Genomic DNA, 14,157 nt, shown 5'->3' with positions numbered 1-14,157 from the left:
GGACTACTAAAAGAGCGGTGCCAGATGACCTCAGAGACCTGGTTGGTTCATAACCCACAAGCAGGTCAGAAATATACTGTGGAGCCAGGCCATTCAATGCTGTATAAACAAGGAATAAAATCTTAAAATCAATTCTTTTGGATACAGGAAGCCAATGCAGCGATCTTAGCACAGATGTAAAGTGATAAATTTCCCTAGTATCCCGTCATAATTCTCGCTGCAGCATTCTGGATGAGCTGGAGTCATCCTATAGTTTTGTGGGGGAAACTAGAGAAGAGGCCTTTGGAGTAGTACAACCTACTGGTAACAAAAGTTGCACCAGATTTCTTTGGGTGATAAAAAGTTGATCCTGTGACGCTATTGATATAGCTGTTAAAATTAAGGTTGGCATCCACAATGACACAAAGATTTCTGGCTTGATCCTTATACTTTAGAGACAAAGGATCAAAATGAGCCTTAATTTCTTCTTCTTAGCTGTACTACCAAAAATAATCACCTCAGTTTTATCTTTGTTTAGTTGTAAAAAATTATGGGACATTCAATCATTTATATATCATTCATGTTATAGTTAAATAGGAGAGGGCCTAGGATTGAACCCTGCGGAAGTCCGCATGAAATATTGACTTTTTCAGAAACAGATGTCAATAGAAATAAAATAATTCCTGTCCTGTAGGTAGGTCCTGAACCAGTTGAGAACGTGAACCAGTTGAGACCCACTTTTCTAAAATATTCAACAATATTAAGTGATCAACAGTGACAAATGCAGCACTAAGATCAAGAAGTACAAGAATAGAAAGCTTATTTGAGTCTGTGTACATCCTAAGATTATTTATGATTTTAGCAAACTACGCACAAAAAGGCTAGGATTCAAACCAACCTCCATCTTGCAGCTTGTGAGGCAACAGTGCTACCCACTGCACCGTGCTGCGCCTTGTCAAATTAGCCATTTGAAATTAGTTTATTGCTGATATCTGAAGAATGTAGATATCTCTTTTTCAACAAAGGTTTAATAACAGCGTTTTTTGTGCACTTGCGAAAACACGAGACTGACGAGAGACAAACCACAATGGGCTGTCCCGTTATTGGAAAATAATGTAGGACAGGGTGGTGATGCGGCCAAAGCTAAACCAAGGTCGCTTAACCACCCCCGAAGTACATTATTTTTCAATAACGGGTCAGCCCGGAGGGGTTTATTCCACTTACACAACAGGTTACCAACAATGACTATATATGGTTACTTTAATATTTATTGATTTTTAACGACTTAATCACCTGAAATTGAAATATTCTTCCATGGCCATTTGGGCATATTATTTTACTGTTGTCAAGCAAAACTCTTGTTGGTAGTTCTATTTGGACCGTTGTTATTAAAAAACTGGTTGGTAGTTCTATTTGACCGTTGTGAAGCAAAAACCTCTCGTCATAAGGGACATTCCGTATTTGCGGAATGGTTGGCCTAAATGAAGCCAGTAACTAGAACCGTGATTCAACATTATCATCAATTGCAAAATTGGACATTGAAAAGAGGAGGGGACGTAACAACAAGCGTGTTTTGTGCTTTTGATGTTGTACAACTATACTTTTTTTTCCAAGGAGCTTTTTACTTTCCAGAGATAACCTGGCCTTAAGAGGTGCAATCTCATCAATACAGTTTTTAGCTCAACAATTAAAATGTTACACAAGGTCATTAACTGAATGTGTGGTGGGCACATTTGACTTAGGTATCATGTTCATAAAATTTTTTTAACAGTCCTTTCATCAATAAAAGAGAAAGAAATGATTTGATACTCTCATCAGACACCAGGAAATATATAACAACTTTGAAAAGTTAAAAGAGTTCATAATTATATGGCTGATTTATATGTAATTGGAGCCACGGGCCAAGATCAGGCTTAGTTTTTGAAGCTCAGTTCCTGGGGTGTATTCACAAAACATTTTATCCTAACACTAAGACTTCTCCTCGGGGGTACTAAAAGCTCCCAGCAAACAGCTTCTTAAAATCTATTCACAAAATTTTTAAGAACGCTTAAGCTAAGAGAAAGAGCAACCTTGTTGCTATGTATGATTTTGTGTCTCATGAATTAGCTTACTTATTATGCCCACAGTGATTGCTTGATAGGTGACGGTACAAAAAACACCTACAACAAGGCGGTACAAAAACTGTGCTTCCGTGGCTTCAGACCACTGTTCATGGAAAGTCAATGGGAAATATCACAGTCATTTTGTCCATTTGTGTTTTACAGTTTATGAATAGGAATTTATTTATGTCACTGTGTGGGCCCACTCACACAACCTTGTCTTCAGCCCTGAAATGTGTGAGGGTGACTGAGCTGGCATCAATCACACAGCAGGAAAAACATATAAGGCAAAAATAAAGGGAGGGGAGTCTTACATGTAGGTCTACACGTGTATCCAACCAAGAGCTGGTATCTAGTGAAAAGTGGGCCACACCCTCACTGTCAGAAGTCAATGTCCAATTAGCAGCCCCGGGTCCGTGGAGGAGGATGGTCTTGTTGGCAATAGAGGAGCGGGCACCTTTCAAAATGATCTGAAAAGTATGACAAATGAATTTCAGCAAGTGCTTTACTGCAACAGCCATCAAACTGAAACAAACTCAAAAGCCCAGTAATGACTCTTCTCTTGCACATGTGGGCATGTACCACTCATTGCTTTTCTGCCAGTAATTTCTACTGTGAAATCAGTAATGTGACTCTCAGAGTCGCATTGTGGATTCTACACAAATACAATTTATTCAGTGAATAGTTTAAACCTGTTACACTGCAAACATTGGAACCTTCCAGACATTCTCCATAAAAGCATGCCAAGTTAAAGCTGTAATTTAAGATTACTGCACTAACTGTACACCAATACAATATCAAAACAACATCATGACTATGAAAGCCAGTTTGTGTACACTTCTGGTAAAACAAGAAACTAAATTTTGTAGTCATCGTTCCATTATGCAAGCTGAGGATTTTGCACAAATTCACTGCCATAAGCATTGACAAATTCAAATTTGTAAAGTGGAAAAATAAATAAAGGAAAAATCATAAGCAAGAATAAATTAAAGTGTTTTGAAATTTAAAAATGTAGTATTTTTCAATTGTATACAAAATATGTTACTTGTTGATGTTTGCAAGCAATCATTTTGCTAGTGTAAGGGAATTCAAACATGTAGTTTTGAGCTTAAGTTTATTCCCCCCATTGGAATACATTTGCCTGGTGCAATTACATGGCTCATGTTAAAATTTACCTTGGGGACATATTTTAACAAAATATGCGAGTCTCGAAGATTCTTATTTTTAAGGTGGAACACCCTTTCAACTCTCCTATTATGTTTCATATCAATGTGACCCATTTCAGTTTTTAATTTATAAGAGAAAACGTAGCGTAGTATGGCATTGTATGGTATCACCGCACCTCCGAAAATGAACCTTGGGAAAAAGAGGGTGGTTACCTTTCCGTCATAGTTTATTCCAGGCTTGAAAGTTGAAGGAGTGTCTTGAAACGCTATATAAATTTTATCTGGGATGAACTTCGTACTGCCAGAGCCTTTCAAAACAACACCTAATAAAACCAGATGGTTATTGTCAAGTTGCTGTCTGACACCAAAATATCATTGCACAGAAAATCCTGAATTATTGCGCAAAAACTCAGCCCTTCACTGCCATTAATTTAAAATAATTTTAAAGCCATTTCTAAAAATAAAAAATAAAATAAAAATAAAAACACTGCCAATACATTTGTATGCAGGATGCAATTATTCTGCAATTTTATTTATAAGGAAAAGTTTACTCTGGGTTTTAAAAAAATATATATTATTGCATTTTTGTCTAAAAAATCCTTCATCACATACAAATACCATCTGGGCCAATGAACAAAAACAAAAACAAACAAACAAACAAAAAAACACAGAAGATGAAATATCAAAAAATCAAGGGAAGCAAATTCCTTCCTTGAAAGTATTTCTGTTCACTGCAAGTAACAACTCAAACAGAATGTACTTCTCATAGTTATTTCAGTACAGGTTTCATTTCCTTTTGTGAAATTGATTGATTGTTCATCCAGACAGTTGCTAGGGATTCATTTTGATGAAAGATGATTTTTCTCTGAGAGAATGCTTTTAGATCAAAATAAAAATGAATAGTAAAAGAAAAAATCACAAACATTCCCACCTGTTCCATCTTCCTCCATTTCACACTCCACAGTAAGGCTTTGATAAATTCTATCGGCAGATAAAATGCTTGTTGCATTGATGTTTGTTGCACATCCAGTCTTGTCAGTCTAGGTTAAACAATGGTAGGGGTCAGCAATATCCAGAGCATAATCGTAAGAGCCAGGTTAAAAGTTACTAGTTGGTTATTCATGCTAGTACTGGCTAAATAGGTAGAAACATGGCATGAAAACTGAACAAAAGATATCTAGCTGTACTATGGATGATTTCAGTTGATATAATTATTTCCCCTCTTACTGAACAATAGCAACTGTTCTGGTCAATCAGGCACCTGCACGTTTTGTAGTCCTACAAAAATAAATAAATAAATAAATAACTTTGTTACAGGATTGCTTCATTAAAGCTAATAGTTTGCATTTTAACATCATATTCATTGCTTTACTCCAAATTCAACAAAAAAATAGTTTCACTGTCCGAATACTTATGGACTGAATTATATATGCACTGTTGCCTTAATGTACTTTTTTGTTTTCATTACTGTTTGGAATGTTTTATTGGAGCCAGTTAACAGCTTTGACAGGGGTTTTCACTCTGATATTGCACCATTTGAACCCCCGACCACCAGGTTGTTTGGTGAAATCAGTGGTGCTGCACCTGCATCATTGTTTCCTCACCCTCATAGTGTATTCCATGCAAACAGCACGGTCATAACGCGACCAGCGAGTCAGAATCTTGCGGCACACCTTTGCCTTCACTGAACCCAGGACAGGCTTCCCATAGGTGTACCTGGTCAAAAACACACAGCCATTGACTAAGATCACATTCCTACTGCAACAGATGAGAGAAAATTTCATCTTAGTCTAAGCAGATACAGCTTCTCTTACTTACTTCCCACAAATATTTACTGGTGTTTTTCTGTCAAATATGACATGAGGGAGGTGGACTGTAACCTCAAACTTTGGCAGAACTAAAATCAAAAACAAACAAACATATGCCTCAGTGGTGTCCAAGTACCTCTGCATGTTTTGCATTTTACACAAAATTCTCATAAGAAGGACCATGGCCTTAAAGGCACAAGGTTTTTTGCTGAATCAGACACACAGATTCTGATAGTATCCTCATTACATCTGATTCAACATAAAACATCTCTGTGACAACATAAACACATCGTTACCATATTCAATGATTTCAAATGTCTGGGTGGTCTTAATGCCCCTCTTTGTCCAGGCTGAGATGGTGTAGATGCCTTGCTTGGCCTCAAGTGTTGTGGGGTGGGACAGGTCCAGAATTCCAGTGGTGATTGACTGGTTCAACCACTGGGCAATGCGATTTGAATTAGGGTCCTGTAAAAGAAGGACAGAGGTACAGTATTAAGGTACAGACTTTCAAGGAGAGATAGTGATGGATGAACAGTCAAACTAATTTATATATAATTTCCCATGTGGAGTGAGCAACCCATGCAAATTGTTCCTGTATTCAGGGTTCCATACCTGCAACTCAACAGTCTGGTACTGAAAAGGAAAACAGAAGAAAAGTCAGTCACAGCAATGCTTGCTTCTCTCTTTGTTTCACCTCTACAAAGGAGCTCATCCTTTCCGGCAGGTATGTCCCTTGTGGCATTCTCATACAGTATAGTTAAATACTTACAACACATTAATTTGTTATCACAAATACAAGAAATCCTGAACTTACTGTTTACACATTAACATCAGTGTCTCCCTGTGTTTTCTGTTAACACACATAATGAACTCTTACCATTTCCTCATGAAGCAAAAAGCTGGAATCCAGGGAGACAATACGGAACTTGACTGCAGCAAAAAAAAAAGAAAAAAGATCAATAAAAATAATAAAAGGTCAGCAGTTGGGAGTCAAAATACGAAAGTATATTGCTTGTCTCAAGCTCTCTACAAAGCAATCATACTGTATTTTGTGAATCATATAACTTGAAATCCTATCGTTATATTTTTTGTTTCTCATATGAATCATACTCTTGCAGAGAGGCATCAATTAACTAATTTGCTGGTGACCACTTGTATGGCTGCTAATGGCTGTTACATTCTCAATAGTCATTTATGAACTATGATCCAGGAAGTGGATGGTTGAAAATTACCGGTTTGCCCTGGTTTGTAGATGGGCTTGTCTGTCTGTATGATGGTGAGGGAGGAGCTTGGTTTGATCAGGATTTTGGTTTTTTTGCTCAGAGATGTTTCTTCCCCCTTGATAGAGGCTTGAATGGTTGCCACGGTTTCAGTGTTAACAGGAGGAACCTGGACTTGACAGAGGAGGAATGTAATGAGAGGGTCATTCCCTAACCCATTTATCCCAGATACCTGGACCAGACTTTTCCTGCTTATATCCTGGCTATATATTTTCCCTGATTAATCTTTGAAGCACTCCAAATTTAGAATCAAGGGGCTATTGTTGTAAATGAACTTTAGCTATAAACATGAGTACAATGCATTGGGTGCTGCCCCAGAAGCTGTCAATGTTCTTTGTAGGTGTCCCCTTTAAGTAAATAAAAAAGAACTCACTCACAGGTGAAATAACAGTGCTAAAAACAACAACCTTCGCGTTATTTTGATTCATTTACTTTTTGTAATGCCCTATATTGAAATGTGCAAGACCATGTTATCACTACAATATCCCCTGTCGGTTCAGAACAGCACAGTTACCCATTCACTCTCCCACAAGAGCATGAAGTCAGTTCCAACTCTGTGTTTTTATTAAATCAGAGGAGTTTCTCTTACACAGTTCTAATGACTGAAATCCTCCCCTTAGGTGATACTCTGCCATGTATGTAGCATTCCAGAGGGGTGCATTCACAGTTGGAACTACCATAGTCAGGATTTATACTGTAGAGTTTGAAGTCTACAGTCAGAAAATCAAGGTGTACATTGTGTGGCGTGGATCGGGGCATGACCCCGCAGTGCCCCTCCCAGCCTTATATGCATCAGCTCAAACCTGCCACCAGGCCAGCTGTTCAGGACCCAGGACAGCGCCACTCTATGAAGCCCAGCCACAGGACCCTGGAGAGCGGCAACCTGGAAATTCCCCAACTCCCTCCTTTGCACTCAACGCACCTGAAATCAATGAGGCGACACAGCTGCCGCCACTCCAGGGAAATTGGCTGGGAGTTTAAAAGGAGGCCTTTGTTTCCCTTGAGGAGAGGGGTTTTTGGGCTGCAGCAGAGCTGTTAATACCTGTTTGTAACTTTTTCCTATCTTTCAGAATCCGGTGGAGACGCAGGATCACATCCCTCTTCCTGCTTTGAAGAGGGATCCCCTCAGCTGTCTCCCAGTTGTCGTTACCCCTAATTTCAGTTACTTTACTTTAATTTAATTTAGACAAGAAACTTTAGTTGTTGAGTATGGTTTTGTTTTTGTGCTTAATTTTTGTTAAATAAAAGGCCCTGTTGGGCTATTTTTCCCCAAACCTGCAGTCTGTGTATTTCTGTGCCGCCCGGCCTGCACCGTCATGCCCAGTGCGGTGCCACAATTGTAACCATGAGGTTAATTTCTGTCACGCTGACCAGAGTGCCTAGAGACAGGCATGTGGTGCTGTACTGCAATAATAGCATATGTTCTGCTATAGCCCTCAAGACCACACAAGAGAAACTTGAGATCCATATCTACACATTTATTTTAGAACTTTATATTCTGTGTGCATTCATTTTAGAACATTATATTCTGTAGGTTCTGGTATATTCTGTAGTTTTACATATCTCTTCTGCAGCTTACAAAAAAAGTTTAAACAAAGAGGTGGTAACCATAGAAATGAAAAATGTAATATCAGCTTACCTGGAACTTCACACAGCGATGGAACTCTGCCGTGACTAATTCCTCCAAGAGAGTGGTGCTACTGGCACCTATTTCCAGGGTAAGCATAAAAGAGAGTGGTCCCTTCCGGAGGACAATGTGGGCACAGATTGTCTCTGTGCTCCCCCCTGTTGTTTGGGAGGTCACTGTCACAAGATACATTCTTTAAAGGAAAGAAAAAAGGTAATGAAGATGAAGATGGAATTACATATTTACCCATAAAAGAGACAAATTTGAGAAGTCAAATCCTGAGCATTAGTGGAAGAAGAAAACACATTTTCTCTCAAAAAATAAAAAACTGCAGTAAAATATTTTGCTTTGGTTCCTCGTCTGATTTAAACATATCTGACATATTGATCCAAATAATCTTACCTCTTCTGCAACACTTATCTATAACTTGGCTTTCAATCAAGAATAATGCTCTAATGAACATAAAAGAAAGACAAATTCAATTCATACTCTGATTAACAGTGAACTTAATTAAGTGATAATGTAATATCCCTTAATTTAAGTTAATGAGAAATGTGCACCAGCAGAACCAGCCAAAAGAAACCACACTGCTACACTTACGGTTCATCTGGCTGTCTGGATTTTGCAGCATGCAGCAGCACACAGGCAATTAGCAGCAGCCCCAGCATACTGAGGGGAGAAGATCAGAAAAAATCAACCAATATGCGCACACTTAGTGTGTCTCATACGGGCCTCTCAGTCAGACAGGACATAGAGAAATAACTGTGAAAGAGCATGATTTATACCCAGGGAAATGCCAACCACTCATGACAGAGACACTCCCTCCCAGGGGCGGCCCTAAGCAAATCTCTTCGAGCTGGGAGGGGGGGGGGCGTTCGCATGGTAAAATCCTAGGGGATGAATAACGTAATTGCAAAAATAACGTTATTTACTTTAGATAAACATTGGATCGTGTGGCCCCCCCCTCGTGGTCAAGGCCCCCCCCCCCCCCCCCCCCCCCTCCAGCAGTTGTGGCCCTAAACAACCGCATAGACCGTTTATGCCACGGGCCAGCCCTGCTCCCCCCCCCCCCCCCCCCCCCCGCCTCCGCACCTGTAAAAAAATTCTTACAGTTATTCCTGTGTACAGAGAATTTACCTTGCAGTCCCACACAGTGTTTAGTTTGTGCTGAATGGAACCAGTCACTCTTATGCAGTGAAGAGTGAATTTGTACTCACTTTTAAAAATACAAATTGAATCCAATTGATTTTATGTTTTTAAAGTAGAAATGTTTGTTTATTGAAGAGAGAATGTTGGCACCTCTCATCTCTGAAAGCCAGGTAAATATTGACTGCATACTGTAAACCTGGAGAAAATAAGCACTTGCAAATATTTGGATACCTTTCCTGTAACTCAAAGGGCAAGCACATATCACATTAGTTTAACCTTCATCCCTTGTGAGATCTGGGGTGACTATCCACTTCTGTGCTAAACAAATGCACTAATGCTAAATTCACTAGGCAAAACAGAAGCAGCTCCTGAATTTCATATTAAAAACATATAAATATTGTGAACAACATTTAAATAATTACTTTGTGGTAAAAGTAAGGGTAGGATACATTAATTATAATATATAATATACTACAACTCAACACTATTTATATTATTTTGCAGTATTGTATTATTTTTTCTCTGAAAAAAGAACTTAAATCAAAACAGTGGAGGTTTAATAACGTGCTATTAGGAGATGATACGTTTGTCTCTAATAAAACAAAGGATTGAGGAATTTATCATTTAATTTAGCATTAAACATGAACCTAGGAACTCATTTTCAATTTAAACATTCAAGGCCACCTGTAGTGGTTGGGCCATCAATTACTCATCCTACAAGAAAAGATTACATATATACTGTACTTAGCAGTTCAGGTTAAGTGAAAAAGGAGTTAGCCTTCTGTTAGCTACTGTACCAGCAACTCTAAGATACTGGTATTACCAAATGTTTTTTACCAGATAATTTAAAATTTTCTTCTATTTGAAAACAAATTTAATCTTTCATGAACTAAGCCTTTTTGCAATGCAATAGTTTTCTAGCTGGCTAGGACATAGGCAGCCTATATCAGGGTAAAAACTGAGCAAATTAGTGGTAAATATAGTTAACCTAGTGCATTTATGTCAAAACATGTCAACCTAGATTTCCATCCCTTCAGACACCATCTGTATTCTGTGTTGTGCTGACTGAGAGACAAACAAGGCTCATCCACAGTCATGAAATTATACTATGTGGAGTTTGGATGTGAAATGATAGAGAATAAATTTCAGGTATGTAAATGAGTTCCCACAAGGATTATACAGTCGCAGAAGCAATAGTTTTAAAGTAATAGGCAATTATTAATGAGCAAATAAGCTTGTGTAACAAATTAGAGACTTGCCTGAGCCTTAGGTGGGATTTGATCCCGGGCCTCAAAGGTTGCATAGGCAAGCGCATTACCAGTGAGCCACCAGCAAAGCAGCTGCAGTGGTTAAAGATATACAAGTCCATTTTGCATGTGAATGTGATGTTTGATTGCCTTGTGTAGCTAAATGTCCAATGGGGAGATGTTTTGTTTGTGGCCAGGAAGAAGAATGAGGAGGAGGAGGAGGAGGAGGAGGAGGAGGCAGAGGAAAAAATACCCATTTGGGGCTATATAGTTTGGGGCTTTATATTGTGGAAAGGGTTTAAACTCTTAAGTGAAATTCTGTGAAAGTGACAGTGATATAGTGATTTTGCATAGTTAAATTCTCATTACTTTTTTCTCAGTGTGGTAATAGTGTCAGGTGAACACACACAAAAATGTGCACAGGAACACAACAAAGAAGCAAATCCCCAAAAAAAAGTCTGAGAGAGAAATCCTCATTACCCCTCACAGCAATCACTGCCAGGACTGCTTCTTCAGTGGACGGATTTTACGGGGAAGAGTAAAGTTTGTGGGCATTGTTCTGATAGAATGAACTCAGAAAGTTAAATGTTCCTCTATGAAATATATAAATATTATTTTCATTAATGTGAATTTTATGTATTTGTTTATCCCAGGGATTTGACAGTGGAATTTTGTGAAAATGCTGGCTGAAGTTATTTGTTTTTTCAGTGTTTATGCAATACCTCAAAAAGAAAATAACTGTATCAACGACTCTTGGCTGAAGATTGCACAGGGTCCTCTTCTTGACTGAAACATGTATTCTTAATTCTGAATACTGCTAAATAGCAGTGCAGTACTGGAGGAATGTGAGGCAGCAACAGGTTTAAACATCATCTAATTTAGCCAAATCCTCTCATGTCATATCATGTCTCTGTAAAGTTGACTGAAAGATGTCATATATTCTCTAAGTCTTTGTCTTACGGTTGAGAAAAAGTGAGTTATATGAAGACCACTGACTGTGAGCACTGTAGACTATGATATACTGATAGTTTGAACAATTAAGTTACTTTCTGTGTCACTTGTGGCTGTCTCGTTGAGATTCATACGGAACGCTTGTCGTGGCACCGTGGCGAGAATCCCTTAGCACATCGAAATAAAACCTTTTCAATGGGAAAGTGGTCCTCAGTGTATCACTGCACCTTTCCCAGCTTGGTTCCACACGGGAGAAGATTCCCAACAGAAACACAAAAAACAAACCAACACAGAAAATCCTCACACTGCCCAGCCCCACATAGTGAGCAGGCTAATCTGTTCAAATGCTCATTTGGAAAACACCAGTTTGTGTTTGTCTCTGCCACACCAGCCCTGAGCGTGTGGATAAAAGATTGCTTGATTAATCAAATCATTAACTACAGATCACAGCGACTGCAGTTAAAATGTAATTTCTATTTTATTAATGGATAATGTTCCAAATGTTTGGAAACCAAGCAAATTGTTGTGAGGTGTTGACACATAATTTCCTCAAAGGTTCATTCTAAGTGTAACATTACATTCACTTAATTAAAATTATGATAATTAAATTAAGGTGGAATCTGAAGAGATGTATATTGAAAAAAAGTGATGTGGCTGGTCCAATCTCCACCTTTCACAGCTGGTTTAAGTCATCACCTGCAACATAAACACAACAATGTGCTTATATATCATGAGAACCACATGGCCTGGAGAGGTTTATTGCACTTAGACCATGGCACTTACCATAAATCATATTAAATTGCAAATATACAAAAAATAAAATGGTGACCAAGTGCAAATAATAACACTTGGGCAATTGTACATCCGCCAAGAAATATAGTTCCTACATTGACGGGACATTTCATGACAGCCTAGTGTTACATTTCTTGCACAGCATGATAGGAAAAGATTGGGGTTGTTCAAAAAATGAAAATAAAACAGAAAACAAATTAGTTGTTCTGGAGAGGTGACAGTGATCATTGTTAAAATAGCTAGTATGTTCAATTTGTGTATTAACATTTTTATTGTGCAGTACATGATACATATGCTTGTGTATTCAATATAAAGTATTCATCCAGTTTGTGGTATAAATACAGTGCGCTTCAAAAGTATGGGAATGGTAGAGTGAAATTTTTTTTTTTCGCTATATGCATTTGAATTAATTAAAATAACTGAATTTATTTTATGGTATTTACACACACATATGCTTTACAATTTCATTAAAACAACTGTCCCCCCCATTTTCAGCTGTGCAAAAGTAAGTTAACGGATGACTGACAGTTATTGATTTGCTCAGGTGTTTTCCTGTTGCATGGATTATCACAACACCAAGACCAGCTACTCACTCCTCTTTTATATGGGAACAATCTATGCAAAAGGCAACAACTGAGCACCCATCATTCATCTTTTAACTTATTTTTGCACAGCTGAAAATGGGGGGGCTCAACACAAAAACACAATACAATGAAATAAAAGCTGGTTGTCTGCACTTTTATATTGCACCCGTATTTATCTTTTGATCTCAAATCCAAATGCCTTACGTATATTATGCAATTTTGCTCTCCCGTTCCCATACTTTTGGAGGGAACTGTATTTACGCACAATGTAAAGTAGTGGATGCAGCACTGACATATTGAAGTACGACAGATGACGGCAGCTGGACTAAAAGCAGATTATTTTGCACAATCAGGGAAATGTTGACGGAAGGTTGCTCGCTGGTAGGACGGAGTGTGGCACAGTGGGTAAGGAACTGCGCTTGTAACCGAAAGGTAGCAGGTTCGATTCCTGGGTAAGGACACTGCCGTTGTACCCTTGAGCAAGGTACTTAACCTGCATTGCTTCAGTATATATCCAGCTGTATAAATGGATACAATGTAAAGTGCTATGTAAAAAAAAAAGTTGTGTAAGTCACTCTGGATAAGAGCGTCTGCTAAATGCCTGTAATGTAATGTAATGTAATGGTAGTGCAGTACTTACTCTGTGCACAGGGGGAGCTGTACTCACTCACCGCTTCATCACCTGACAGGGGAAACCTTGCATTAGTAAAGAAACCTTTCTGCATGACAAAACACAAATACTGAGAGCTGCTTCAAACATGATCAATAAAAACCAGCTAAAATTAAACATTCTCTGTCATAGAAATAAAAAAATCACATTAATTACAAAGGTCTAGCAAGACTCAAATTTGCTGGACACTTAAAACTTAAAATATTGCGGATATTTACTGCCTTATCAAGAAATGTGGGTAAAATGTCAAAGGGTATAAATAAAAGCCAGAAACAGTTATGGCCCTCATTGCCTACCTCGGCCATAGTACATCATAGGGGACAGACTAATTAATTTTGAGTTGAGTAATATCTTTATCCTGAATGGAGAAATTCTGGACTAAATTAGGAAATATTTAGAATAGAGTGAGCAAGTTCTGTTATCTTACTTTTATCATAGTAGTCATAAACTTTGACCACTGCAGGCTTCAGGTTCCTCACCGGTATGTCCTCCACAATGACCAGAAAGTACGACATGGGCGCCATTTTCTTCAGCTATTGGGAAGGCAAAAACTTGGAATTTCAGTAATACTGTACGTACATTGTTATGCCATGTTTTTCTCACAGCAGACAGCGTTAGGGGGTATACTGATCCCTGGATTAATATCTTCCAATGTTTTTGAATTAATTACTGGGATGTGACAGACTTTATTAGAATTACATGAGGGACTTAAGTCCTCCTGATTGAATGAGAAGAAAGTAAGGACCAACTGTGGATCAGCCATCCCTAGTGGAGATGCATAATCCTCCATAGCTTTGCCCAGGGA

At 38.4% G+C, this 14,157-nt stretch overlaps 2 protein-coding genes across 2 annotated transcripts in view; both read right to left on the bottom strand.

Moving 5' to 3' along the window:
- Positions 1–8,732, bottom strand: part of LOC118235669 (alpha-2-macroglobulin-like) — a 29,811-nt gene extending 21,079 nt beyond the window's left edge. The window contains exons 1-11 of the mRNA XM_035433266.1: positions 8,560–8,732; positions 7,972–8,152; positions 6,285–6,441; positions 5,930–5,982; positions 5,665–5,685; positions 5,349–5,517; positions 5,063–5,141; positions 4,849–4,960; positions 4,176–4,284; positions 3,458–3,567; positions 2,393–2,548 (exon numbers count right to left, since the gene is read on the bottom strand). Coding sequence (XP_035289157.1) covers positions 2,393–2,548; positions 3,458–3,567; positions 4,176–4,284; positions 4,849–4,960; positions 5,063–5,141; positions 5,349–5,517; positions 5,665–5,685; positions 5,930–5,982; positions 6,285–6,441; positions 7,972–8,152; positions 8,560–8,627 — 1,215 coding nt within the window. The 5' untranslated portion in view covers positions 8,628–8,732. The remainder of the gene's footprint in view (positions 1–2,392; positions 2,549–3,457; positions 3,568–4,175; positions 4,285–4,848; positions 4,961–5,062; positions 5,142–5,348; positions 5,518–5,664; positions 5,686–5,929; positions 5,983–6,284; positions 6,442–7,971; positions 8,153–8,559) is intronic.
- Positions 8,733–11,760: 3,028 nt separating this feature from the next.
- The window catches only part of LOC118235667 (alpha-2-macroglobulin-like), a 34,495-nt gene continuing 32,098 nt past the window's right edge, over positions 11,761–14,157 (bottom strand). The window contains exons 34-36 of the mRNA XM_035433261.1: positions 13,780–13,885; positions 13,323–13,364; positions 11,761–12,002 (exon numbers count right to left, since the gene is read on the bottom strand). Coding sequence (XP_035289152.1) covers positions 11,980–12,002; positions 13,323–13,364; positions 13,780–13,885 — 171 coding nt within the window. The 3' untranslated portion in view covers positions 11,761–11,979. The remainder of the gene's footprint in view (positions 12,003–13,322; positions 13,365–13,779; positions 13,886–14,157) is intronic.

The sequence above is a fragment of the Anguilla anguilla genome, chromosome 9 (assembly GCF_013347855.1).
Source record: "Anguilla anguilla isolate fAngAng1 chromosome 9, fAngAng1.pri, whole genome shotgun sequence".
Taxonomy (NCBI): Eukaryota; Metazoa; Chordata; class Actinopteri; order Anguilliformes; family Anguillidae; genus Anguilla; species Anguilla anguilla.
Note: the sequence above shows the minus strand (reverse complement) of the source record. Positions and strands in the feature narration are given on the sequence as shown.